Genomic DNA, 23,873 nt, shown 5'->3' with positions numbered 1-23,873 from the left:
AATAACCGGCGCCTACTTCGCATTCGGGTCCGCTCCAAGTAGGGTCTTAAAACCACCAATTACTAGGTATGCCGGATAATAGTTGAGTAATTAAAAGAACCAAACGTAAAAATTTAATATGCATGTTTTAACTTGTACATATGTGCATTGTTAGTTGGGTTTACTAACAATCAATTGACACGTCTGTGAAAATAGTCAGGCTTCTGATAATATCAATCTGATATCTTCTGCGGATGCAATATATACCACAGCTGAGAGCCCGAGATGACTGCTGCTACACGATAATTGGGGCAAACGAAGCGCATGACTGGGTGTTCATAATTGAAACTTGGCCTACAACAGATTAAAAAGTCATTCGTTTTGAGACGCATCATTATACCGAACTAATATCGAGCTCAGGTCGGTAGTTGATAAGCTTAATGTACCTGAAACCTGGGGATTGTCGGCACTTGCATTGTCCCCATAAAATAAGAGGCTTATCATTTGATTAATTTGGGCCACGTTCTTTCATTGCGCATAGGGAAGAAGGAAAAGGAGGGGATTTAAAATAAATTAATAGTAAGGCTCATATCTTGCCAAATCCAATGGCTTACTGTTTTCTCGTTCACAAAACTCTTCACTGGAAATAGCGTGTAGAAAATAAATAGAAAATTATGCCTCTGTTGAGAATTGCCCCTCTCATGAGCTAGAAAAGGGGAGAACTGAAGGAAAGGGCATTGATTGAACTGCATAACGTAACATTTGAAAAAGCATATTACCATCGAATTTTGAATACGTGTTAACCAATGTATTGATAATAGCTATGTAGTAATAGACATAACTCTAATAGAGGTTACATAAGTAATTGGCGAGTGCATTAGCCTCGCAATTTTGTCCGTCTGACCCTATGAGATATTAGTGGCTTGAAGATACGGCAAAATTTCCGGGAAACAACTCGGATATGTCCACCAATAAGGTAATATATGGTACTTGGGGTTGTATTGAGTTGTAGGATATGAACGCGCATATTAACATCAACTGGAATATATTGAGCATGTTGGGGTCATGAACAAACATAAAACAAGCGTAGTAGACTCTAGTAATATAAACAAAGAATCCTTAACTAGAGATATGCATTGCACAATGTCACTATTGCCAATCATCTTACTGGCATCCACTGCTTATGGATATGCAAACCCTGGCTTTTGTTCAGGGATTTGTAATGTCCATGACCCGGCTGTGATCCGTAGAGAGTCCGATGGAATATACTTTCGTTTCTCAACAGGAAACAAAATTTCCTATGCTTCTGCATCTGAAATTGAAGGGCCATGGACAGCGATTGGGTCTATGTTACCAAGTGGATCTTCAATTGATATTGATGGGTATGACGATCTTTGGGTAAATATCGTCCCGTTTTCCTTCTGACGTGCTATTCTTCGTGGTTTTTACTAATCTTCGAGCTGTTTTAGGCCCCAGACGCCAACTTCGTTGACGGTTTTTACTACGTCTTTTATTCAGTTTCGACATTTGGATCACAGGAATCGGCTATTGGCCTTGCAACATCACCTACCATGGATCTCTACTCCTGGACTGACCATGGCCGAGTGGGGATTGATTCTTATTATGGAGATGTGTATAATGCTATTGATGGTAATCTATTCCTGGATGGTGATACATATTATATGCAGTTTGGCTCCTTCTGGGGGATATATACCAAGTACAGATGAATTCAGCAGCGACAAAGACTTCAGGGTCTTCCTCACACAACATAGCGTATGATCCATCGGGAGATCACGCTGAGGAAGGGTCATACTTATATAAGTATGGTAGTTACTATTATTTGTTCTATTCGGCTGGAATTTGCTGCGGATATGACACATCGATGCCGGCCTCTGGAGAGGAGTATAAAATCAAGGTTTGTCGTTCAACATCGGCAACAAAAGGCTTTGTATGTCCTTATATAATTGATTCGTAGTGATCATACACCTGGGGGAAATTGACTATTGAATAGGTTGATGCCAATGGTGTCGCTTGTACTGATGGCGGTGGAACAATCGTGCTAGAGAGCCATGGAACAGTGTATGGTCCTGGCGGCCAGTGCGTTTACCCTTTTCTCACTTCTGATATCGCTCGTCACATTCGTGACTCCAGACTTTTACTCACAATTTAATATAGAGGTGTATTTACCGATCCTACCCTAGGTCCTGTTTTGTATTATCATTATGTTGACACTACAATCGGGTATGCCGACGACCAGAAGTTGTTTGGATGGAACAGCATTGATTTTTCAACTGGATGGCCCGTTGTCTAAAAGAATATTCCCGGGGTTTCCAATTTCATGATAATGAGGGGAACTTAAGGCTTCTATGGATTTGAGTATTGGCCTATTAATTAGTATGCATTTCGGGAATTTACACAACTTGCATTCGGCAAACATGCACTGTCTTTTCAATAGTCCATGCATGCCCTGTTGAGTAAACCCCAGGGCACGAGACTCTTGAAGTACATATGAAATACGAAAGAGTCGTCTAGATACGATGCTCCCTGGGTATCGTCTAGATATTTGTGTACAGAGGGTCTAAATATAATGCGTGATACTCTTTCTGAACTGTGGACCAGTTGCAGTTGTGGCTCATCTCTGAGATTAACGGTAAAGTGATGTGCCCAAAAACATATCCACGTCGGGCTTTTTGTCGGTTATTCGGTACTAATATTGATGCCGAGCCAACCTCATCGTACAAAGTACGGCATTGCAACTATTGATTACACTGCCACTCTCCCCAAGTCAAAATGATTAGTTAATACCCCCCTGTTGTGTTTGTTAAAGGACGTCTCGAGTACGACTGGTCCACTCACTGTCTTGTCAACTGTATCACACAATTCTGCACTCCATTTTTTTCTCAGATACGAAGCTTGCCGTCCTATGTGTAGGACCCTAGGAGGACAATTATTGCTGTTATCATTGGTTGATTGGTTGTTATCTTTGGACGCTATTCTTAACGCGCGAGATTGCGGAATTTGCAGGCCTTTCGAATCGTTGAAGGGGATTTTCAGGAATACTTGCCCACGAAGGAATGCTTTCGGCCACGAGAGCTCGGTTTAGTGTGTAATCGGATTACTGATTAGTATTCCAATTTTGATCAACTAGAAAATTGTCATTTTGTCTCTTTGTATTTATTAACTTACATAACTGAAATGCCCCAATCCTAACCACCATAATATTGATATTATCCTAAAGATTGAACCCTAAATTTTAAGTCCTAAACTAATCTTATAATTCCCATAAACCATAAGCTAACCCTACATGTATCTAGTAAGTTGACTTTGAGATTTTTAGCGGAATTTCAGTTTCTGTAGGCGTAATTATCACCTTCGCCACCAAGCTTGCTTTAAACCCTAATCCTCTTGGAAAGGCCTGATATAGATTATCCCTTTTTTTTATTGTCGGTTCATGTGTTCAAATGTTGTGATGTTTGATACCTTGCATAATTGCAAATCTCCACTACTTCATTTTAATGGTGGTATTGTTATAGATTTCACATAATTATGTGATGATTCATGTCAATGATAGTTTTTAGTAACAGTTTTATGATATACAGGCTCATGGAACAGTTTCATACCTCGGGCACAAATTGTTGTGAAATGAATCAGTTGACATCAAAATAAAGTGAGGCTGTTTTCTAAATTCGTGTAGTGTTTCGGCTCCAGCAACATCAGTCTGTCTAGCAATTGAAGATCAAGAACACGGGTAGGAAATTACATATAGTTTGTGGCATAATAATTGAATGAAGCTTGAAATGTCGACACTACCATTATGATAAGACTAAGGAATCCTCTTGGACAATTTGATTATAATACGGCTGAAAAGTCAACCACATTTTGTTTGAATTCCCATTTTTCTTACTGGTGATTTCTGCTTCTTCCTTTCCAGTATAAGTATTCTCCCAGCCTGGCCCACTTGCTGCATTTGCCATTATCTTGCTGTGTCAGCAACAATTGAGGGCAATGGATAAGAATGCCGCCTCGTCAACAGTTTTACCACGTTATCATACCATTGTCCTGCGAAATGACACTTAGGCAGGTCGGCCCGAGAGCTTTCGCAATATGTTCGCCTTCTTCTGAAGATAGTACGGTGCCTCTGAGCGGCTGTAAACAGCTATGTCCATATAGACTCAGAGCACGTCTTGTTAAATCATCTCTATTAAACAAGCGAAGGGTGTGAATGCCTGTCCATACACCGAGTTAGCATGACATGCAGCATTTAGACCCTGACGAGCTTTTTGGGTTTTGCTGTGAATTGCAAATGCAGGACTGTTGACAGGATGATGAGCCCTTCCGACAATGACTTCGCCTTTATCATTGACCAACACGAGATCAGAGACTTTAATCATGCAGAAATTCATACTTAGTGGGGTCTGTGGCTCTTACTTAGCATAGTTATCTCAATAAGGTTTGCAGCTAAAAGGAGATGGTACCAGGGTCAACAGGGGCCCGTAAAAATATGCCCTGCTGGTTCTTCGTAAGGCACTTTTAATTCATCGGCATTGATATCGACCATCAAATTGTGCAGGATCAGACTCTTGCAAAAAGCCAAACAGCGAGTCCAAGTCCTCGATAAAAGGCTGAAATTCTGAAATAGCGGTATAATTGTCAATGCATGTATCAGGAAATACTTGCTGGTTGAAGTTGAAATCAAGAGGGAGTATCTCATCGTTATTTGATTTAGGTACTAGTATACGTTAGTCAGTTCTGTTATAAGTGCGGATTGGACACGTAATACCGGAGATATCAGGAATACCGTTTGCTTGCATCAGTTTCCTGACTATCTGGGCCGGTACAGATACACCGCAGTTCGGCACAGCTAATTCGTCAAGGCATCTCAAGCAAACTGTCAAAGGCGAAGAGATGTCCCCTTTTTTAGTGCTTTCACGAACTGCTGGGTTCCGGGCATGAATCGTACATGCTACGTAAAGTGCATAACTAAGCATGTAATTAGCTCGTCGCAAAGAATATGCCGATTTGTATTCCAAGGCTAGGCTCGTAATATTTCTGGCTGCCGTGGCACAACGTTCCCAGGAGTCGGTTGTCAACGTATTTAGAGCCCAGAGATGGCCATTTCTAATGAAAGGTCGATGAAGAAGAATGACAAGCGAATAATATGTTGTGAGGAGTGCTATCACATTGGGTGCTGCCACCGGCATTTCATCAGATGCAGAGGTATTCCATGGCTCAAAGCGTACTTCTAGTGGCAATTCTTGGTACCAAGAGCGTAGCCTTTCATTTGTCGGGTCTAAAAATGGCCTCGAGCTTTCTGGGGTCGCTCCGACAACGTAAAAATAGTCAACGATACTAGTCATTAACCGAGATAGTGAGCATAGCCGCTGGAAGGTCGTGATTGAGTAAAGTCGAATTGGCCTTTGTTGTTTGGATTCTACCATGCTACTAGACTTCGGGTCAATATAGGGACACCACATCTCGTTTTCTTCAAAAGTGTCGGCCAAGTCCCAGGAGACCTGGGCGTCCTGAAGTTGAATCATGAAGGGCCTCCCGAAATATAAGCTCTGTAGTTTGTCGCAGATAAATGCGCCCCAAAACACACGCCGACGAATTTCAACATCTTCTGCTTTCCCTGAGAATTCTTTACAGTCGAGGTGCAGTCCAAGATCATAAACCATACGCAGGGCATATCCAACGTAGAGCCAACCTTTCGAAGTGCGTCCTTTAGCATTAAAAGTAGCTCCGAGCATGAGTAGTCCTGTTATAGTTGGAATACTTGAGGCCTCCAGCAGCGATTTCTCTGCTATCAGTTCATCGCAACGATCGAAAAACATCTTTCCGGCGGTTTCCTGTAACAACGGGTCCTCTCTAACTTCTATTCGCTCAGAGAACTTGCTGGAACAACCAAATACTGCGTTAAGGAGGAATTCAGAGCAGTATGGACCTCCTTCAGCGAGATCTCGCATGAAAGCGGGCCGATATGTTAGATGATAGGTATGATGTTGACGATTCCAGTGCAAATCCAAAAGATGCATAGCAAGCTCGGATGGTATACCACCTATATTTTCCTTCATACGGAGATCATGCTCTCTCTGTCTTTGTAGGGCCGCATTCGCGATTAATTGATAGCGGTCTGGTGCATCTCCAGATCCTGGTGGTGCCGTAGAAGCGACCGTAACTTTATCTTTAGTGGGACTGTCGATGCGAAGGTTAGAGGTTGGCCCAAAGATACGGATTTTCCCAGTTTCATCGCGTGATATGAATGTTGTCAGACTTTTTTCATTAGGGCTAGTAGCGAGTTTTTGCTCTGGTTGGTGGTGGGAAGGATTTCTAGAGAACTTGTTGTCGGGCACAACTTCATGAGCGACTGGTAGCGTCGAAACCGATCCCAGAGAAATTGTAGATGGAAAAGAAGTGCCTCCCTCTAAACTCATTGAATCCAAGATGCGATTCCGATCTTCTTCATTCGCATTTTTCAACGAGATCAATACCTGCTGCAAAGTCCTTGTCTCTTCTTGCGCCGCATCAATTAACGCACGAGAAGGCCTGGCTTTGGTCAGTTTGATTAAAATCCATATAAATCAGCGACTAAATTCATCTTTACCTCTGGCGCGGGGGCTCGGTAGTATAGGTGCATTGCCGACCATGATTTGCACAGGATCCGCATTGGGGTCTTTTGTTGTCGCACTTGATCTTGCGTGCTCGGCAGAATTGACAGGCGCGACTTATGAGGGTTGCGGCCGATCGTGGTGGACTCATTTCGATCTACATGCAGGCCATCATATCATGTGTCTCTAATAAATATACGCAAGGCCTAGTACCCCAAGGTATGTAGGCTAAATTCTCTCAGCCGGTACATATTTTGTGAAAGAGAAGCAACCGAAGTTCCGCGGGACACGGTAAAAGTGGAGATTGCCAGCGCGGCGCCCTCTAGATATATTCAGGTGGCTAAAAAGAAACCTTTGATTTTCACACGATCTATGCTTCGGAAAGAAATTTTGAATCTTGGCCTACGTAAATTTTGAATGGTACTGGGACTCGTTATTTTGCGGATTAATCTCGAAATAATTGGCGTCAATCGATGACATAGGCACCAAAGGAATATCAAAATTCATGGCGTGAAAATGGCTTACCGCCAGACACTCGAGGTTTATCATATATGGTCACCTGGAAAGCAAAATTGAACCAAGCGCCAGAATGGATGGCTTTAAGTCCCCATTGCGTTCATACAGGCCAAATCGCTCAGCATGATTCGGCTTTTTAAAGGTTACTGTGAAATGTGTAATCAACGAGTATCAGCTACGACAGAGCTCAAAACTGCAGGTAAATTATCTCGTGGGAAAATGGAGAAAACGATAGACTCTTTGCTGATGATTTATTACACAGTTTGAAATTGGAAAATATGGTTCAATAATGCGATTTCGGACTTGAGATATCTACCTAGTCATACTGATAGTGCATAATGATCACGAAATAAGTTTGGCTGGTAATCCACTTCGAATTTTCATTCGCCCAATCGTTCGAGACCGACCGGTAGACCTAGCATATGGGACTTCAGGGTAATAATAAAGTGAAATGTATGCTATAGAACAGAGATCACGGACACAGGACTCGCTCTGGACTTATTTCCTAGATTTCTGTGAATAGTTGATAAGGAAAAGCCCAGATATGAGAAAGTTGGGAAAAGGTAATCAAGAAATCGGAATAGCCCAAGGCAGGGTGACTTACTGCAAATCAAACCGATCGAGGTTCATCACTTTGTCCCAAGCAGCCACAAAGTCCTTGACGAATTTTCGCCCACCGTCCGCACTAGCATATACTTCGGCAATGGCACGAAGCTCTGCTTGAGAGCCAAATATGAGGTCGACGCGGGTACCAGTCCATTTCTTAGCACCTGTCTTGCGGTCAATACCTTCGAAGACTTCCTTGCTAGAGTCTACAGGTTTCCATTCTGTTTGAACATCCAGCAGGTTGACGAAGAAGTCGTTTGTCAATTGGCCTGGTCGATTTGTCAATACACCATGAGATGAGCCATCATAATTTGTCCGCAAAGATCGGAGACCGCCAACCAAGACGGTCAACTCTGGAGCAGAGAGGGTCAGAAGCTCAGCCTTATCGACGAGGAACTGCTCGCTTCGCACCCGAGAGGTCGATTTGCCGTAATTCCGGAATCCATCGGCGATAGGTTCCAAGTAATTGAAAGACTCGACATCAGTCTGTTCCTGTGAAGCATCTGTGCGACCGGGAGTGAAAGGTACGCTGATTCCATGGCCAGCATCGTTGGCGGCTTTCTCCACTGCAGCAGATCCGGCCAAGACAATCAAGTCAGCTAGAGAAATCTTCTTCCCTCCCGAATTGAACTGTTTCTGAATGCTTTCTAGAGCACTGAGGGTGTTCCGCAGCCACGGCTGGTTGTTGACTTCCCAGTCCCGCTGAGGAGAAAGGCGAATGCGAGCTCCATTAGCACCACCGCGCTTGTCACCACCACGGAAGGTGGAAGCCGACGCCCATGCTGTTGATACAAGTTGAGATACATCCAAGCCGGTGGATAGAATGGCTTGTTTGAGAGCGGCAATATCGCTTGCGTTCACAAGCGGATGATCCACGGCTGGCACTGGGTCCTGCCAGGATAAAACTTCGGCGGGGACTTCGGGACCGAGGTAGCGACTGCGTGGACCTAGGTCACGGTGAATCAGCTTGAACCAGGCCCGGGCAAAAGCATCGGCAAACTGGTCGGGGTTTTGTAGATAGTGACGGGAGATCTTCTCATATGCCGGATCAAAGCGCAGGGCCAGGTCGGTGGTCAACATTCTGGGTTTGTGCTTCTTCGAGGGGTCGTATGCATCAGGGATGATGGCTTCGGCGTTTTTGGCCACCCACTGATTTGCACCAGCAGGACTCTTGGTCAGTTCCCATTCATAGCCGAAAAGATATTCGAAGAAATTGTTACTCCATTTGGCAGGAGTCTTGGTCCAGATGACTTCGATGCCACTGGTGATGGTATCGGGGCCTTTGCCCGAACCATGGCCATTGCGCCAGCCCAAACCTTGCTCTTCAATGCCCGCAGCTTCAGGTTCACCGCCAACGTGATCGGCCGAGGCAGCGCCATGAGTCTTACCGAACGAGTGGCCGCCGGCAATAAGCGCCACCGTTTCCTCGTCATTCATTGCCATGCGACCAAAAGTGACACGGATATCTCTAGCAGCGGCAACTGGGTCTGGAATACCATCAGGACCTTCCGGGTTGACATAGATCAAGCCCATGTGGGAAGCTGACAAGGGCTTGTCCAGTTCGCGAGAATGAATGTTGCGATGAGGTTCTTCCGAGCCCGATAGGACACCATGGCCGGCTAGGCCTGCACTGCCTTCTTGATAACGAACGTCGTTGCCAAGCCATGTGGTTTCACCACCCCAGTAGGTAGCTTGGTCAGGCTCCCAGGTGTCGGCGCGGCCCCCAGCAAAGCCAAAGGTCTTGAAGCCCATAGATTCTAGGGCGACGTTGCCGGTGAGGAGCAACAAATCGGCCCACGAAATCTTGTTTCCGTATTTTTGTTTGATTGGCCACAGCAGACGGCGGGCCTTGTCGAGACTGGCGTTGTCCGGCCAGCTATTTAGCGGGGCAAAGCGCTGCTGGCCCTGTCCACCACCGCCACGGCCGTCAAAGACACGGTAGGTGCCGGCGCTGTGCCAGGCCATGCGGATGAACAGACCGCCGTAGTGGCCAAAGTCGGCAGGCCACCAGTCCTGCGAGTCGGTCATCAGGGCATGGAGGTCCTTCTTGAGTGCAAAGTAGTCCAGACTGTTGAAGGCAGCGGCATAGTCAAAGCCGTCATCAAGGGGATTGGATACACTGGTATGCTGGCGCAAGATGTTAAGCTTCAGTGCCTCGGGCCACCAGTCGCCGTTTCTGGTGCCAGCACCGGCGACGTTGGCCCTGAGCACACGGTCACTCACGGGGCACTTGCTCTCTGCCATGGTGGGGGGGCTGGCAGAGTATAATATTGGAGGATTCTGCTAAGGATGAGGGGTGACAGAGATAGAGAGATGGTAAGAGTATCTTGTTCCTGCACAGCAGTCACTGGAGGGTGGCAGGTAGGCAGGTCTGTGGGTGGGAGAAGAAGCAAGCAAGAACGCAAGCAAGCATCAGGCAAGAGGCAGAGGCCCAGAGGGAAGGAGCGACCTACCCCGCGCCCTTATAGACGGCAAACGCGGGCCCACGGTGGCCGGCTATGGGCGATTGGCGACGCATCGTCAGCGGGATCGCGCATCATTCGTCAGCCGGCGGTACGCGCATCACCTCATACACTCATGCATTCTTGCCATTGCCGGCGGATTATCAATCCTGGCAGGGCCAGACCAGACCGGCCACCGCTCTGGACGGCTTCTGGCGAGCGTGGGCCAATCACACGCCCCCCAATGGTCATGCCATGCCCCACTGCACTTGTTCTCGTGCGGGGAGTCGACTCAGCCACCAATCACCGTGCAGCCTGCCGTCTCCACCTCCGCACCTGGGCTCTGGTGCTTATCTAATAATAATACTCGTCGAACCGCCGTTGTGATGAGCCTATGAATGTAGATGCGCTGTTATGCCAGTTGTGGCTGCCCCTACTGCATCCGGTGAGGGGTTACTCCTGGCCGTGTTATTTTCGTGGCGATTCCGCACACTGCACGTGAGTAGACGGAATGCCTCCGATAGAGATCAATATAGAGTGATCAATCCTAGCTTCTTTCCTTGTGCTTACGAGCCGCCGAGGTTGTTCATCAATTGATGTGGAAACACGACCCTTCCTCCTGTCCAATGTTGGACATTGCGTACCCTTGATTGGGTTTGCACTAACCCACGGGCAACCAAGAGTAAATCGGCTGGTGAGTAGATATATATAATGAGTACGTGCTATGACGCTATATGTACAGGAGGTCCGGAACTGTCAACTTGTAATCAGAAACATGTATATTATTGTAGGTGTTGTAATTGCCTTGTGGAAGCCTCAAAGACTACTCTGCAACGTATGTAGAGGAAATTTATCATGCAAGCATTCAACAACTTCAATTTGGGCCATCAGCTTCTGCAGCGGTGACGACATCCTTCAAATTAATGGGGATTGACGATCGCCGGAGACGGTCTACTGAAACACGTGATCTATATTCGCCGCAATGCCCCGCATGTCCTTAGGGGAGGGTCACAATATCAATTGATCAATTGTCATCTGGAACTGCGGCTAGCTGATGTAGCCTATTCAGTATTTTTATATTAGTTTGCTTTGCATTTTTATTCTCTCCCTGATATGTTTGGATGTAAGAATAAGCTGGTGGCGGGGAAGCGCTGCTGGTTCCCTACGGCAGACATCCAATCAGAAGGGCCGCATTAGCTATCGCTATCCTGGCCTTGGCGTGTTTACGCACCAAACGATGGCATCCCAAGAACAAAAAACATAATCGGCTTTTCTCAGATATAAAATTTGCCACTTAATATATTCTACCCCAACATTTTGCAGATAACTGGAAATATCCCGTTATATAAATTGACATCGCATCTACGAAGTACAGAGCTTCGGATTTCGGAGTTTCCAATGTTTTGAATTTTTGCTCGATGTCCACACTTGGATTTTAAGTTTTATAGAGTATATATGAAACTAAGGCTTCCTTGGCGATTTGTGCCGAGGCTCTAGGGGCAATTTTATAAATAGGTAGCAATCTTATTTTCGAAACCGGACATTATATAAAGCTTTCCAAAGCTTTCCGTCGCCTTTTATTGATTAAAATATTCGACCCAGGTCATTATGGAGGCTACTTATTCATTCATAACAGCTGAGCTATAGCTGAGGTAGTTGTTGTAACACTTCATCTCCGCCTCAAAGTGGTTCCTTCCAAAATACTCGAAGGCACTGTCCAGTTCTTCTTTGTCCCATATACCAATTCTTCAGGCTTCATAATGAAAAATAAAACCGAGAATGTTCATAATTAGGCGCAACTATAGAAGCGAGAAACCAAAAATATAGGGTCCTAGGGTAAAATACGAATGTGATAATGGTATATTTCAAACCTGTAAGATGCTCGGATCCCAAAGACCGTAGTTAAGCATCATTCGGCAACATATTCTCTGAGATGATTTGGAATATAAATATGGGGGTTTTTCGGATGCAATTTCAAATACCGTGGTATATTTGAAAGGAAGAATATTGTATCAACAAGGCAAAGATAACTAACTACCCCAGCGATCTGAAAGCCCTAAATGTGACAGTAATGTAGAGCTGTTTGATCCCAAGTGGACGGTGAAACATGCTATTTGCTACATTTAGTTGATGTGATCGCCCAATGATCTTTTGTACAAAAATTATCTTAGCTTCCATATACATCGCGTTCATCTGCTAGTCAGAATTTTCGGCGTTGGACAAGTAGTCATGTATGAGACAACTCTGCCACTATCCGACCGACGGAACACGGCATCTTGGTGGCACGATCCCCGCCTGTCCTTCTTCCACACCAACTTAGTATGGCGACAGGCAATCCGAAATCGTCTTCTGGCGGACACTAAGTGGAGGGTATGCAGATTTAATCTTATTGCTCTCGCCTGCTGACCTTTATGAACAGGCTAATTGGGCAAAGCTGTTTCAGCGCATGCTTAAGCCCTATGAAGAGGCATAGTGTTAGATGAGTAATGGGTGGAGAATTTACCTCAATAATAGGGTAGAAAAATCGCTGCGTCGCCTTTTGGTCTAGGGGCAGATTTTATGGAGGTAGGGAAAGCAGAGAGGCAAGCTAATTAACAATAACCATCATCTCCACCTATAAGGAGCCGATGCAAGCCACGTGCGTGCGGCTTGCCGTAAAGCTTCCACGGAGGGTTCTAATTCTATATGCACCGCGCGCCAATCAGCGTGTGCCTGCGCGTCATCGCTGAATCGGGGATGGGCATAAATATCTTGGGTTTTGTTTACTTTGCGGATTGTTGCCTATCAGTCTTCCATTCTCTCTCATCTGCATCAATCAAGCCAACATGGCGGTCCTGTCACTCGTTTCTCTCGGTTTTGCGGCCGCTGCTGTTTTCCCAACTTCTGTGTGTGGATTACCTGCTCCACCTGCTAGTGTAGAGACAAATCCGATGCAGATGCGTCTTGCATATGCTGGTGATCAGGGTATGATGGTCAGCTGGAATACATTTTCGAAGCTTGACACTCCCTCCGTTCGTTATGGCCGCCACCCCAACAAGCTTGACAAGTCCGCTCATTCGGATATCTCGGTGACCTACCCGACTTCGACCACGTACAACAATCATGTCAAGATCACTGGCCTGAAGCCTGACACGCTCTATTATTATCAGCCGTTTGGCAGTAATGCCACCACCCCCTACACATTCAAAACAAGCAGACCAATCGGTGACGAGACTCCTTATAGCGTCGCGGTAGTGGTTGACATGGGCTTGATGGGGAAGGATGGCCTGAGCACGAGTGTTGGAAAAGGTGCCGCCAACCCATTAGGCCCTGGAGATAAAAACACTCAGCAGTCACTGCAAGCTCAAGGCGCTGATACCGACTTCTTGTGGCATCGTACGTAAATTTACCACTTCTTAGACAAGAACGCGAAATATACTAAGGACCGCTGATTGAACAGCTGGTGACATCGCTTACGCTGACTACTGGCTGAAGGAGGAGATTCAGGGCTACCTCCCTAATACGACTATTGCGGATGGCTACGAGGTGTATGAGAGCCTGTTGAACCAGTATTATGATGAGCTTGTCCCGATTACGTCGAAAAAGCCTTACATGGTCGGACCTGGTAACCACGAAGCCAACTGTGCGTCTGTCCTTCGTTCACAACCCTACTTCCTATATCCTCTCGTTCTTGTGTCTTAATTTTTAACACAACAAACCAGGTGACAACGGTGGCACGACTGACAAAGCCCACAACATAAGTTACACAGTCTCTATATGCGCGCCTGGTCAAACCAACTTCACCGGATTCCGTAACCACTTCCGCATGCCAAGCGCCGAATCTGGTGGCGTCGAAAACTTCTGGTACTCGTTCGACAACGGCATGGTACATTACATTCAATTCGACACTGAGACCGACCTTGGTCACGGCTTAACTGGACCTGATGAGGTGGGTGGCAGCGAAGATGAAGACAGTGGACCATTCAGTCAAATCAAAGATGCTCAGTTGAAATGGCTCGAAGGCGATTTGGCGTCCGTCGATCGTAGAAAGACTCCGTGGGTTGTTGTTGGTAGGTCTATTTTTACACCTTTCTTGTCCTTATTTATCTAGTTTCTGGATGCTTCTCTTTCGTTTGTCGGCCCGTTTCTAATACACCACAAACAGGAGGCCATCGTCCCTGGTACATCAGCGGCCAAAACGAGAGCAGCACCGTCTGTCTCGACTGTCAATCCGTCTTTGAGCCATACTTCATCAAATACGATGTTGACCTCGTCCTTTCCGGTCACGTCCACCTCTACGAACGCAATGTTCCTATTGCAAACTACGTCGCTGACCCCAACGGTCTCAATAACCCCAAGGCTCCGTGGTATATAACAAATGGTGCTGCCGGTCACTATGATGGTTTGGATAGCTTGGTTTACCCCCTACAACCATATTCCGCTGTTGCGTTTGATGATGCCTATGGATGGAGCCGGTTGACATTCCACAATAAAACTCATTTGACCCATGAATTTGTGGCCAGCCGAAATGGTTCTGTGCTTGATTCGGCCACTTTGTATAAGGAAAGAAAGCATTGAAACTTTTTTTGAATGTACCAATAAGTAAGGAGGGGAGAGGCAATGTGTGATAAAAATAATATTTTCATTTCACCTTTCATCTTAATCTATTGATTGTCAATGATAGGTGCTATTGTAAATAGAAAGGATTTCTTCTCGCAGTGACCAGTAACTCCAGGCGCAACAGTTAGCAGTTTAATCTTGACCTATAAAAATCCATTACCTAAAAAGAGGAAACATCCAACCGCAAAGATTGACCGATAACCTGCCACCCAAAAAGTCGGTCAAAGCAGCACCAAGCCCTCCTTTGGAAAGGGTCTCATCCCAAAGACCAAAGGAATCATTTCTCGGTCATTATAATCTGGCTCATAAGAGTGCTGAGAACGAGTGGCCTTCTCTGAAGAGATTAAAATAATCAGGAGACCGAGATTGATATTGTTATTGAGAGAATGACTAGATATTTTTCGAATGTAAGGCATTTATTGTATAACGATAAGGAAATGTTCTTCTACTTTAGTTCTGTACTTTTGCATTGGGTTTGCTTTGCAACCATCACTCATTGGGTAATCAAAACTAAGATTTTGAACGTATAAGAGTTTTGTGTACTATGATAATTAGGTGCTTGTAGCCGATTGTCCATTCCTCTCTTCCTCCTCCATTATGTATTCATTGTTATATAACGTATCTCAAGTTAACTGCCTAAGTGCGATATGATCCAATAAGTACGATATGTTTTGGTGGGGCAGTAGAAATACTAGTAGTATTTTTTACGTACGGATACACTGAGAGGTCAGCCTATCAACAGTTCCACTGGATCGTCAGTTGCGCTAATTGATTTCATAAAAATTAGGACTTTGATTGGCCAATTGCTCATCAGCAGCGCGTTAACCGTAATATTCGATGTACTAGCTGCATACTATGTACGATTAGGTTAAAAAGTGGGAGATGATAAAGTCGCTTCCACAGACCACGTCCTAGGCATTGCATTTCTAGAGGATATTTGGGGGGGAAAGTTGACTGGTAGTCGTGCTCAGACTGCTCCGTGAGGCAGAAATTACTGCCACCCCTCTTTCCTCCCATTGGCCTACAAAGATTCTTTTTTAAGCCTGGCCACCGCTAGAACGACTTCGCTAGGATGCTGTTGCCGATATAGAGCGTTTATTAAGGAATCGATTAAGATAATATTAAAGATAGGAAAATATGTGTGGGGAGAGGAAGCGCAACCCTAAAATTTTTACTGTTGAAATTTGAACTGGAAAGGAAGTAGTTACTCATGTATATTTGCTTGAGGTGCTCCTCAGACCTTCTAACAAGGAACTAAGCCCTACAATCTCATTAGCAACAAGACACAAGAAGACTTAGCATAGGCGGCAGCGAAGGCGGTGAAAGCGTTCCTCGTCCTGGGTCTGAGACAACGCATTAGGCCATCGACCAGCGTACATCGCCTAACCGTGTCAATTTCAGCTATCAATAACGAAGGGGATGATAGCTCGGCTGTTTACTCCTGGTTAGTATGAATGCAATACGCATACTACCTAGGGCCCATGCGCTAGGAGTTTACGAAAGACGTGCATGCGGCATGTATGCACTATTGCATGCATTAGGCTGCTCTCTGGCCTGCATGTAATAGGTACGAAAGCCAGCCTTTGTTATTTCGGTATTTTATTTAAATCACAGTCATTGCCCTTTGTCATGACTGTGACTGTAATCGATGAATTCTTGTCAATTGTGCCGGGCACGACAGAAACAATACAGGAAGCAAGAAAATGAAGCGACTTGCACTCCTTTCGGCTTTAGCTACCTCAGCTAATGCTGCATTTTCATTTCCAAAGACTTACTTAGCTCTGCTGGGTCCTGTGTATCAAGCTCAGTTAAATCCATCTGCAAATGCCTTTGTGAATGCCGAGGCACAGGCTCGAAAGGCAGTCCAACAAGCAGTGAGTACTGGAAATACTTCATATGGTGTACTGGACACTACAGACACATCATTTTCGGCCTCGGTATTCATTGTGGGCAGCGATGAGCCACTGTTTGAATAACACTTCGAAGCGCCTGGGCTGAATGGTTCGTACGTCAAAGGAAAGTTGACAGAGGAAACTATCTATCGAACTGGAAGTATGGCAAAACTTTTGACGATGTATATATGGATGGTGGACATCGGCGATGATGTTTTCAACGATCCAATCACAAAGTATATTGTAAGTTCCACCCCATACATCTTTCTTATCCAGTAGTAGGGAGTAGTAGGGCAAAGTAGCTGATTATTTTTTACAAGCCTGAATTGGCCCATGCGGCGAATAGTTCCACCTATACGCCATTCTCCGTGAACTGGAGAGAGGTGATAATCGGTGCCCTTGCAAGTCAAATATCTGGGATCAGACGAGACTGTAAGTGAGACCAGCAGTATTACACTGCATATTCAAGTTTCATACAGTTCATACTGGCGATTTGGCTCTTACGACTTTCACACTTCCACCGGTAGCTGAGGATGTCCTGCTTGGTTATCCTCCTCTGAACGAAACCGTCCCACAATGCAACTTTTACGGCCCACAAAAGACTTGCTCTCGCAAACGTATGTTTATTTTTATAATTCTCGTGAGATTTCATGATTTCTAACTTTTAGTAGAGCTCTTGGATGGTGTTATTCAACACCCACCCGTGTATCCGTCTTATATAACCCCGGTGTACTCCAATTTAGCAATTGCGATCCTCGCTCTCGCCTATGAGGAAATTACAGGCATTCCTTTCGATGCAGGCTTCAGCCGGATATTCAACGAGAAATTAGGCTTGTCTTCCACATATAGATACCCTCCGCCAGGCGCGGATGCTATAATCCCTCATAACGACAGTTTCTCGTTGTTTTCATCCGATCTAGGACTCGAGGCGCCGTATGAATATCTCTACTTATGATGTCAAGAACAGACAGTTGAAACTAACCTACTGAACAGGGCTGGTGGTGAATACACATCGACCAAGGATTTGAGGGTAATTGGCCAGTCTATTCTCAGCAGCGCCTTGCTTCCGTCGTATATCACGCGGAGATGGATGAAGCCGAGGTCTTTACCTCGCAGTGGAACGTGGCAGTAGGAGTAAGCATTCACCTCCGATATATTTGCTTTCGTACGCTAAACTGATCAATTGATATTGCCGACTAGGCGCCGTGGGAGATTTATCGGAAAGAAGTCCAAGCAAACACAATCATTAACGCTGGACGTATTGTCGACACGTATTCTTAATCAGGAGACGTGGGAAAATATTCAACATTTATTGGCCTTGTTCCTGATTATAATATTGGGATGACAATTCTTGCTGCTTGGAATGCGCCTGATTCGTCCGTATATGCAATCCGTGATACTATTGTCGACATCTTTGTAACATATCAATATTTCCTAACGCAAGAATCTCCGCGACACAGGCCTACTAACTGGATGAATAGTACCCAGCTGCAGAAACCGCCACCAAAGAAAAATCCGAAAAGGCATTTACGGGCACTTTTGCTGCCAATGATCGTAACTCATCGATCACTCTCGCTATCGAGGGGGGCTTAGGAGTCGCAATCACAAGCTTGGTTAGCAATGGTACCGATTTTCTCACTGGTATCTTAGCTGCCTACAGCGATTTCCGTTTGTATCCAACGGAGCAGCACACCTCGAGGGGAAGAGATGGTCTGACATTTTACCTTTACCATCTTAACTCGTTGCAACAGAATGGCGAGCCTTTTACACAAGATTTCTCGGCGGTTTTTAATAATGAGTGGCTAATGGTTGACTCGCTGAACTATATTAATTTGGCAACGGATACCTTCACGATTGGGTTTGATAAGCAGGGAGTTGTCCAGAGTGTTCGGTGTCAGGCATTGCGATCTACAATGTATCGCTCGGCAGATTGGATTTAGTTGTATGTGAGTTGTATGTGTGCCACATTCAACGTATACTGTTGAACGTGTGCACAGATGTCCCGTTCATTGATTGTGCCTAGAGTATGTATATCCAGGTAAGGGTCGGATACAGATGTAGCTGGGAATGAACATGTCTATTTTAAGCCACAGAAGCATTTGAAAATTCAAGTAGAATCAATAGATCTTTGCTGACCAATGCTGGTAGTGCAGACTTTGGAAGTGGGTGCGAAGCGACTCGTATAACTTACATATACATCTACCAAATTACATTAACTTCCCATGGTGTTTGTGGGTTCTTGGTGGTGGCCGGGGCTGGGGGCGACTTGATTCACATTCTTGGTGATTGGACCGGATTTCCGTCGATCGGACAAAACAAGGGAGCGGAATCCGATGTTTTCGATGGAAACTCTCATGTATGAAGAAATTTTCAATTCTAAAGAGCTCAGAAATTATTTGATCAGTTGGCCCAAGTCTATCTCAGTCGCCTCGTATTTAATTGGTTGCATTTTTGTCATCAATATCGACAGGTTACAGGGGTCGTCGCTATAACAAAAGCGCGATGAAATTAAGAACATTGAAAGAGTTGGATAATTCCGAAGGCACACATCAGCTTTTTCAAGGTTGGTGTGCTTGTTACCCTGTCATATAGACGGTGATACATAATAGAACAGTGCAGAATGACACGTCTACGGAGAACCCTGTCCTGATCCCCCCGCCATCTGATGATCCTGATGATCCATTGCGATGGCCTAGCTGGAGAAAGGACCTGGCATTTGGCACATCATGTCTCTTTGCTATGCTCAACAACTTTAGCGGAACAGTTCTGTCCGATAGCCTCGTTCCTATTGCCCAGGATCTAGGTGTAACCATCGATTCAACCTCTGGATTGTTATCGTGGGTAATCTTGACGCTGGGTTTGTCGGTAAGTGACAATTCTCTGATCGTTGACGCTAAAACAAGGGTCAATTTGGTTGAATGACGATTGCAGAACTTCATCTGGGTTCCAACAGCGAATTGGATCGGGACTCGTCCATCCTTTTTACTGGCATGCAGTATTGCATTTATTGCAGCGTTATGGGCGTCTCTTTCTCCAACATTCGGCAGTCTACAAGCAGCTACAGTTGTGGGCGCATTCGGCGGAGGCGCATCGGAAGCCCTGAGTGCGGCCATTATTAAAGTGAGCTAACCTCTCCTGAAGTGATAGTAATATACTTGGTTATTCACGACTAGTCTAGGACATATATTTCCTACATGAACGTGGGGAGAAGATGGGTTACTATATCTTTTCAATTGCCTCTGGAAGCTCGATAGGGCCACTCTGCGGAGGATATATAATTCAAAGTGAGTTTGCATGTTGTTCACCGATGCCAGTTTATAGAGGCTTACCTGAGCCAATTGGTAGAGCTTGGATGGGCCTGGGCTAAGTGGGTAAGCACAATTGCGCTTGGAGTCAATTTGCTTCTATTCGTATTCTTGCTGCCCGAAACACGATTTGCCCGAAGCTTGCAAATCTCCGATCCAGAGCCAAAAGACGTGGAGGCGGCGGCACAGCGGCCGTTTGGCACGGCCGCCTGCAGCAAGTCATACCTCAGTATGCTCAACCCATGGCCTGGACTGTCGAAGGATTCCTACTTGGAACTGTTGATTCGACCTCTTCCATTAATTGCTTATCCCGCATGCCTCTACTCAACTCTAGTGTGTAAGCGTTGATATATCTTGAAAATGGGATATTTGGATGACGGTTGTTAGATTCTATAACTTTAGCACCGACTGTCATGATTAACGTCCTCAGCTCTGTGCTACTCATTCCTCCGCCGTACAATTTCTCCATCGGTGCGGTGGGACTGCTCAACATCCCAGGGCTAAGTACATATCTTCATTCAAAGTCAAAACCACGATGTATTCTAACATTAAGGATAGTTGGCCAAGCGATCGGGGCGGTAATTGGTGGTGTATGTATGGATAAATGGTCTGCATATCGAGCACGGCGATCTGGAGGTCTCTTCACACCAGAGAGTAGGCTTAGTCTAATTTTCATCCCTTCGGCCGTTGTCTTCGCCGGAATCGTCTTGTTTGGGTTTGCAGCCCAGCAACAAATGCACTGGGCGGTAATATTCGTCGCATACGGCTTCATTAGCCTGGGGCTCACTAGCTCCGTGAGCATGTCTATGACCTATGTCATTGACACGTACTTCCCTGTGGCAGCAGAGTGCCTCGAGGTGATCAACGGACTGAAGAATGTCGTGGCATTTGGTTTTATCCACGCAACTATCCCGTGGTCATCAGCTCAGGGATATGCCAAAGTAAGTTTGTCCGTGGCTGTCGGTCCTGGAGGCAGAGCGCATAACTGACAAAATCACCCCTTCTTCTAGATGTTTGGCACGCTGGCAGGATTGTTCGTTGCCATCACGCTATTGACAGTCCCATTGATCTTGGCTGGACCGAAAATCCGCCATCATACCTCGGCGAGATGGAAGCTGATTACCTGGTAGTTGACTTTCGTGTCGTCCTGTTGGGTTCCACAGACATAAAGAGGGCAGCTGTCCAGAGGACTAGCAGTAGCAGAGCCGCAGCGAGGTGGCCAGGCAGTAGTCTGCAGTAGCTGGTGAGCTGCCAGCAATAACCACTGCTCTTATTGTCAGAAGATGACTCTAAGTCTTGTCACTATTAGAACCAAGTACTGATTAGGTGGCATAGATCAAGAATTGAATATTATGTAAGGGTCTTTGGGGGGCCTTCCTCTTGTGGTCGTTTCTTCACACCAATCAGCGCCCGATGCAACCCGGCGGATCGTACCTATCTTGCACTAGCTGAAATAAGCAGGTGGTCCGCTAAACACGAGTGCGTATTGGTAGCTCTAGGCTGGGGATGATAAGCTGGAGGGTCCGGGCGGAACAGCCGACAGGCGCTGGCCAATCATCAGGCTGTCCCTATCGATACGACCCGCGCATACGCCCACAGCGGTTAAGTCCGGTGGCCACGCGACAGCAGGACGATTTTTCCTCTTTAAAGGCTGCAGCCATCCCCGGCTGCCCTTTTGGGTGTGAAGCAGCTTGCAACCCTCGTCGCTCACCTTCAATTGCGATCACCAGTCCTTTTCGACCATGGATCCCGTCGATCCAGAAAAGGGTCACGGCGTAACCACCTCTGCCGCGGACACCAAAGCTGCCCTGGACAGCAGCTCCAACGATGAAGCGCAGCCTCCCCACCGCGATGTCGCCTATGAGCAAACGACCAGCGTGCTTGGCCGGTTACGTGCGCTCGAGCACAGCATGGACCAAAAATTCCATATCGAATCGGAAGCCATCGATCGCAAGCGTCCCGAAGACAAACGCAATGTATCCTGGACCGAACAATTATCAATGGCCTTGCTCTGGGCTAGCGGAACCATGAATATCTCCTGCTTCGCTACTGGCTTTCTTGGCTGGGAATTTGGACTGAGTCTAAGGCAATCTATCGTCATCACCATATTTGCCTCACTACTCGGCGCGTCTATAACCGGATTTTGCGCAACTTTTGGCGCCGCGACCGGCTTGCGCCAGATCAGTGTCAGTCGGTACAGCTTCGGATGGTGGCCAAACAAGCTTATTGCACTGCTCAATAGCATCCAGCAAATGGGCTGGGCTGCTGTCGCGTGTATAACCGGTGGCCTGGCCCTCACCGCAGTGTCGGATGGCCATGTTTCCCTAGTCGTGGGAATCATCATTTTGGCCGTGGTGGCTTTGATCATTTCCTTCGTTGGACTGAACGCCATCCTGGTATATGAGCGTTATGCCTGGGTTATCTTTTTCGTCATCTTTCTCATCATTTTTGGCGAAACGGGAAAATACGCCGACAACACCAGCCCGGCCTCCGTAACTGGCGCCAACCTCGGCGCCTCCGTCCTCAGTTTGTTGGCCATTGTCTATGGATCGAGTGCGTCGTGGGCGACCATGGCTAGTGACTATTATGTCCTTTACCCGGCAAACGTCAGCCGCGTCAAGGTCTTTTTCATGACTACGTTCGGTATTGCAATTCCCACGTCTATCGGCATGGTTGCAGGCTGTGTTGCCGCCTCTGCACTCAACAACAAACCAGAATGGCACGATACCTATGAAAATCAAGGCGTTGGCTACCTTATTCAGGAAATGCTGTACCCACGAGGATTTGCCAAATTCCTCCTTACTTTGCTCGTGCTGTCTGGAATCAACGTCAATGTGATCAGTATTTATAGCGCCGCGATTTCGTTCCAACAACTCTCGAGACCATTTTCGGCCATCCCTCGCTTCATTTGGACTCTGTTCTGTTTCGCGTGCATTCTAGCACTAGCCCTGGGTGGTAGAGAAGAGCTGAACACCTATCTGCAGGATTTCCTCAGTCTGCTGGGCTACTGGTGCACCAGTTACGGCATCATCCTCTTTGAGGAGCATTTTATCTTTCGCAAGGGTAATTTTGAAAACTATGATCTCGAAGGTTGGAACAGCCCCGCTCGGTTGCCGCTGGGGATTGGCGCAATTGTTGCTTTTCTCTTGGGTGTTATTGCCTGGTGTATGGGTATGGATGAAACATGGTTCGTTGGGCCTCTCGCAAAATTGATTGGAGATGGTGGTGGCGACGTCGCAAATGAATTTACCTTTGTTGTGACTGCTATCAGCTATATACCCGCTAGGTATTTGGAGTTGAAGTACTTCGGCCGGTAAAGCAGTTTAGGACTAGCATTCGGCCACTGTACAATAACCGCGTCAAATAAGACAGCGGCTTCAGTTGCGAGGAAATCAACCAAAATCGGATCATTCCCTTGTACTAATTCAAACCATCAATCAAGACCGAGTCATGATGACAGGAATAGTTAAAATCGTATCCGGTAAGAAGTAACATGCATACCCTGCTAGTGGGAGTAAGTGATTCGTGTGGGTTAAAAAAGCCAATTCAGGATAAATAGCATGTAAATGCCTAGGATAAGCTGTCACAATGCCTGACTTCTGCTCTGTGCCTTTTGTCGTCGATGCGGGTCCTGTTGTGCAGCCCCTGCTAGCATTCACAAAATGACATGGATCCGTGGCGAAAATACCGCAATGAAGATCTTCATTGCGACCTTTTCTAGTGAGTGATTCTCCTCCGCTTTGCCTATTATATGATCCGGGTTTACCAGCCCCACCGGCAACGGTCACGAACTAAACCCCAGCCTTCTTTCGTATGATAACCATTTCGATTTTGTTGCTTATGAAATAGGCGTCCGCTACTAATCCATTGGCTGTGGTTAATGGTATGGGGCTCTGACGGAAGGCCATAGTATCTAGCACCGCATGCCCG

At 46.2% G+C, this 23,873-nt stretch overlaps 8 protein-coding genes across 8 annotated transcripts; 5 read left to right on the top strand and 3 right to left on the bottom strand.

Annotated features, from left to right (window-relative positions):
- Positions 1-1,122: 1,122 nt before the first annotated feature.
- BGW36DRAFT_432217 (endo-alpha-1,5-arabinanase precursor) lies at positions 1,123-2,290 on the top strand (the record flags this gene model as incomplete). Its single annotated transcript, XM_046221098.1, has 5 exons — positions 1,123-1,377; positions 1,449-1,647; positions 1,716-1,927; positions 1,991-2,076; positions 2,155-2,290. 5 exons carry the CDS (start codon positions 1,123-1,125, stop codon positions 2,288-2,290), a joined length of 888 nt encoding a protein of 295 aa, XP_046067765.1.
- Positions 2,291-3,797: 1,507 nt separating this feature from the next.
- BGW36DRAFT_439503 (uncharacterized protein) lies at positions 3,798-4,400 on the bottom strand. The gene has a single exon (XM_046221504.1). It carries the CDS (start codon positions 4,380-4,382, stop codon positions 4,167-4,169), a length of 216 nt encoding a protein of 71 aa, XP_046067764.1. The 5' UTR covers positions 4,383-4,400; the 3' UTR covers positions 3,798-4,166.
- Positions 4,401-4,514: 114 nt separating this feature from the next.
- BGW36DRAFT_400905 (nitrogen assimilation transcription factor NirA) lies at positions 4,515-6,735 on the bottom strand (the record flags this gene model as incomplete). Its single annotated transcript, XM_046218683.1, has 3 exons — positions 4,515-4,708; positions 4,760-6,522; positions 6,581-6,735. The coding sequence occupies 3 exons, from the start codon at positions 6,733-6,735 to the stop codon at positions 4,515-4,517; spliced, it is 2,112 nt and encodes a 703-aa protein (XP_046067763.1).
- Positions 6,736-7,190: 455 nt separating this feature from the next.
- BGW36DRAFT_388746 (catalase-peroxidase) lies at positions 7,191-10,251 on the bottom strand. The gene is made up of 2 exons (XM_046217261.1): positions 7,705-10,251; positions 7,191-7,605 (listed from the first exon to the last, which is right to left on the bottom strand). The coding sequence occupies exons 1-2, from the start codon at positions 9,948-9,950 to the stop codon at positions 7,599-7,601; spliced, it is 2,253 nt and encodes a 750-aa protein (XP_046067762.1). The 5' UTR covers positions 9,951-10,251; the 3' UTR covers positions 7,191-7,598.
- A 2,826-nt stretch (positions 10,252-13,077) lies between these two features.
- On the top strand, positions 13,078-14,704 carry BGW36DRAFT_400904 (Metallo-dependent phosphatase-like protein; the record flags this gene model as incomplete). Its single annotated transcript, XM_046218682.1, has 4 exons — positions 13,078-13,522; positions 13,587-13,769; positions 13,849-14,196; positions 14,292-14,704. The coding sequence occupies 4 exons, from the start codon at positions 13,078-13,080 to the stop codon at positions 14,702-14,704; spliced, it is 1,389 nt and encodes a 462-aa protein (XP_046067761.1).
- Positions 14,705-16,449: 1,745 nt separating this feature from the next.
- Positions 16,450-18,578, top strand: BGW36DRAFT_400891 (beta-lactamase/transpeptidase-like protein; the record flags this gene model as incomplete). Its single annotated transcript, XM_046218679.1, has 10 exons — positions 16,450-16,692; positions 16,768-16,881; positions 16,959-17,043; positions 17,085-17,255; positions 17,310-17,571; positions 17,632-17,739; positions 17,771-17,772; positions 17,864-17,896; positions 17,924-18,054; positions 18,120-18,578. The coding sequence occupies 10 exons, from the start codon at positions 16,450-16,452 to the stop codon at positions 18,576-18,578; spliced, it is 1,608 nt and encodes a 535-aa protein (XP_046067760.1).
- A 562-nt stretch (positions 18,579-19,140) lies between these two features.
- BGW36DRAFT_363992 (major facilitator superfamily domain-containing protein) lies at positions 19,141-21,073 on the top strand (the record flags this gene model as incomplete). The annotated part of the gene is made up of 7 exons (XM_046214512.1): positions 19,141-19,201; positions 19,253-19,503; positions 19,570-19,758; positions 19,817-19,922; positions 19,984-20,280; positions 20,346-20,884; positions 20,954-21,073. 7 exons carry the CDS (start codon positions 19,141-19,143, stop codon positions 21,071-21,073), a joined length of 1,563 nt encoding a protein of 520 aa, XP_046067759.1.
- Positions 21,074-21,685: 612 nt separating this feature from the next.
- Positions 21,686-23,260, top strand: BGW36DRAFT_432212 (permease for cytosine/purines, uracil, thiamine, allantoin-domain-containing protein; the record flags this gene model as incomplete). The annotated part of the gene is made up of 1 exon (XM_046221097.1): positions 21,686-23,260. The coding sequence occupies one exon, from the start codon at positions 21,686-21,688 to the stop codon at positions 23,258-23,260; it is 1,575 nt and encodes a 524-aa protein (XP_046067758.1).
- Between the last annotated feature and the right edge of the window lie 613 nt (positions 23,261-23,873).

This window comes from Talaromyces proteolyticus, assembly GCF_021365285.1.
Source record: "Talaromyces proteolyticus strain PMI_201 chromosome Unknown BGW36scaffold_12, whole genome shotgun sequence".
In the NCBI taxonomy this organism is placed as follows: Eukaryota; Fungi; Ascomycota; class Eurotiomycetes; order Eurotiales; family Trichocomaceae; genus Talaromyces; species Talaromyces proteolyticus.
The sequence above is the reverse complement of the archived record's forward strand: the minus strand, read 5'-3'. Positions and strand labels throughout refer to the sequence as shown.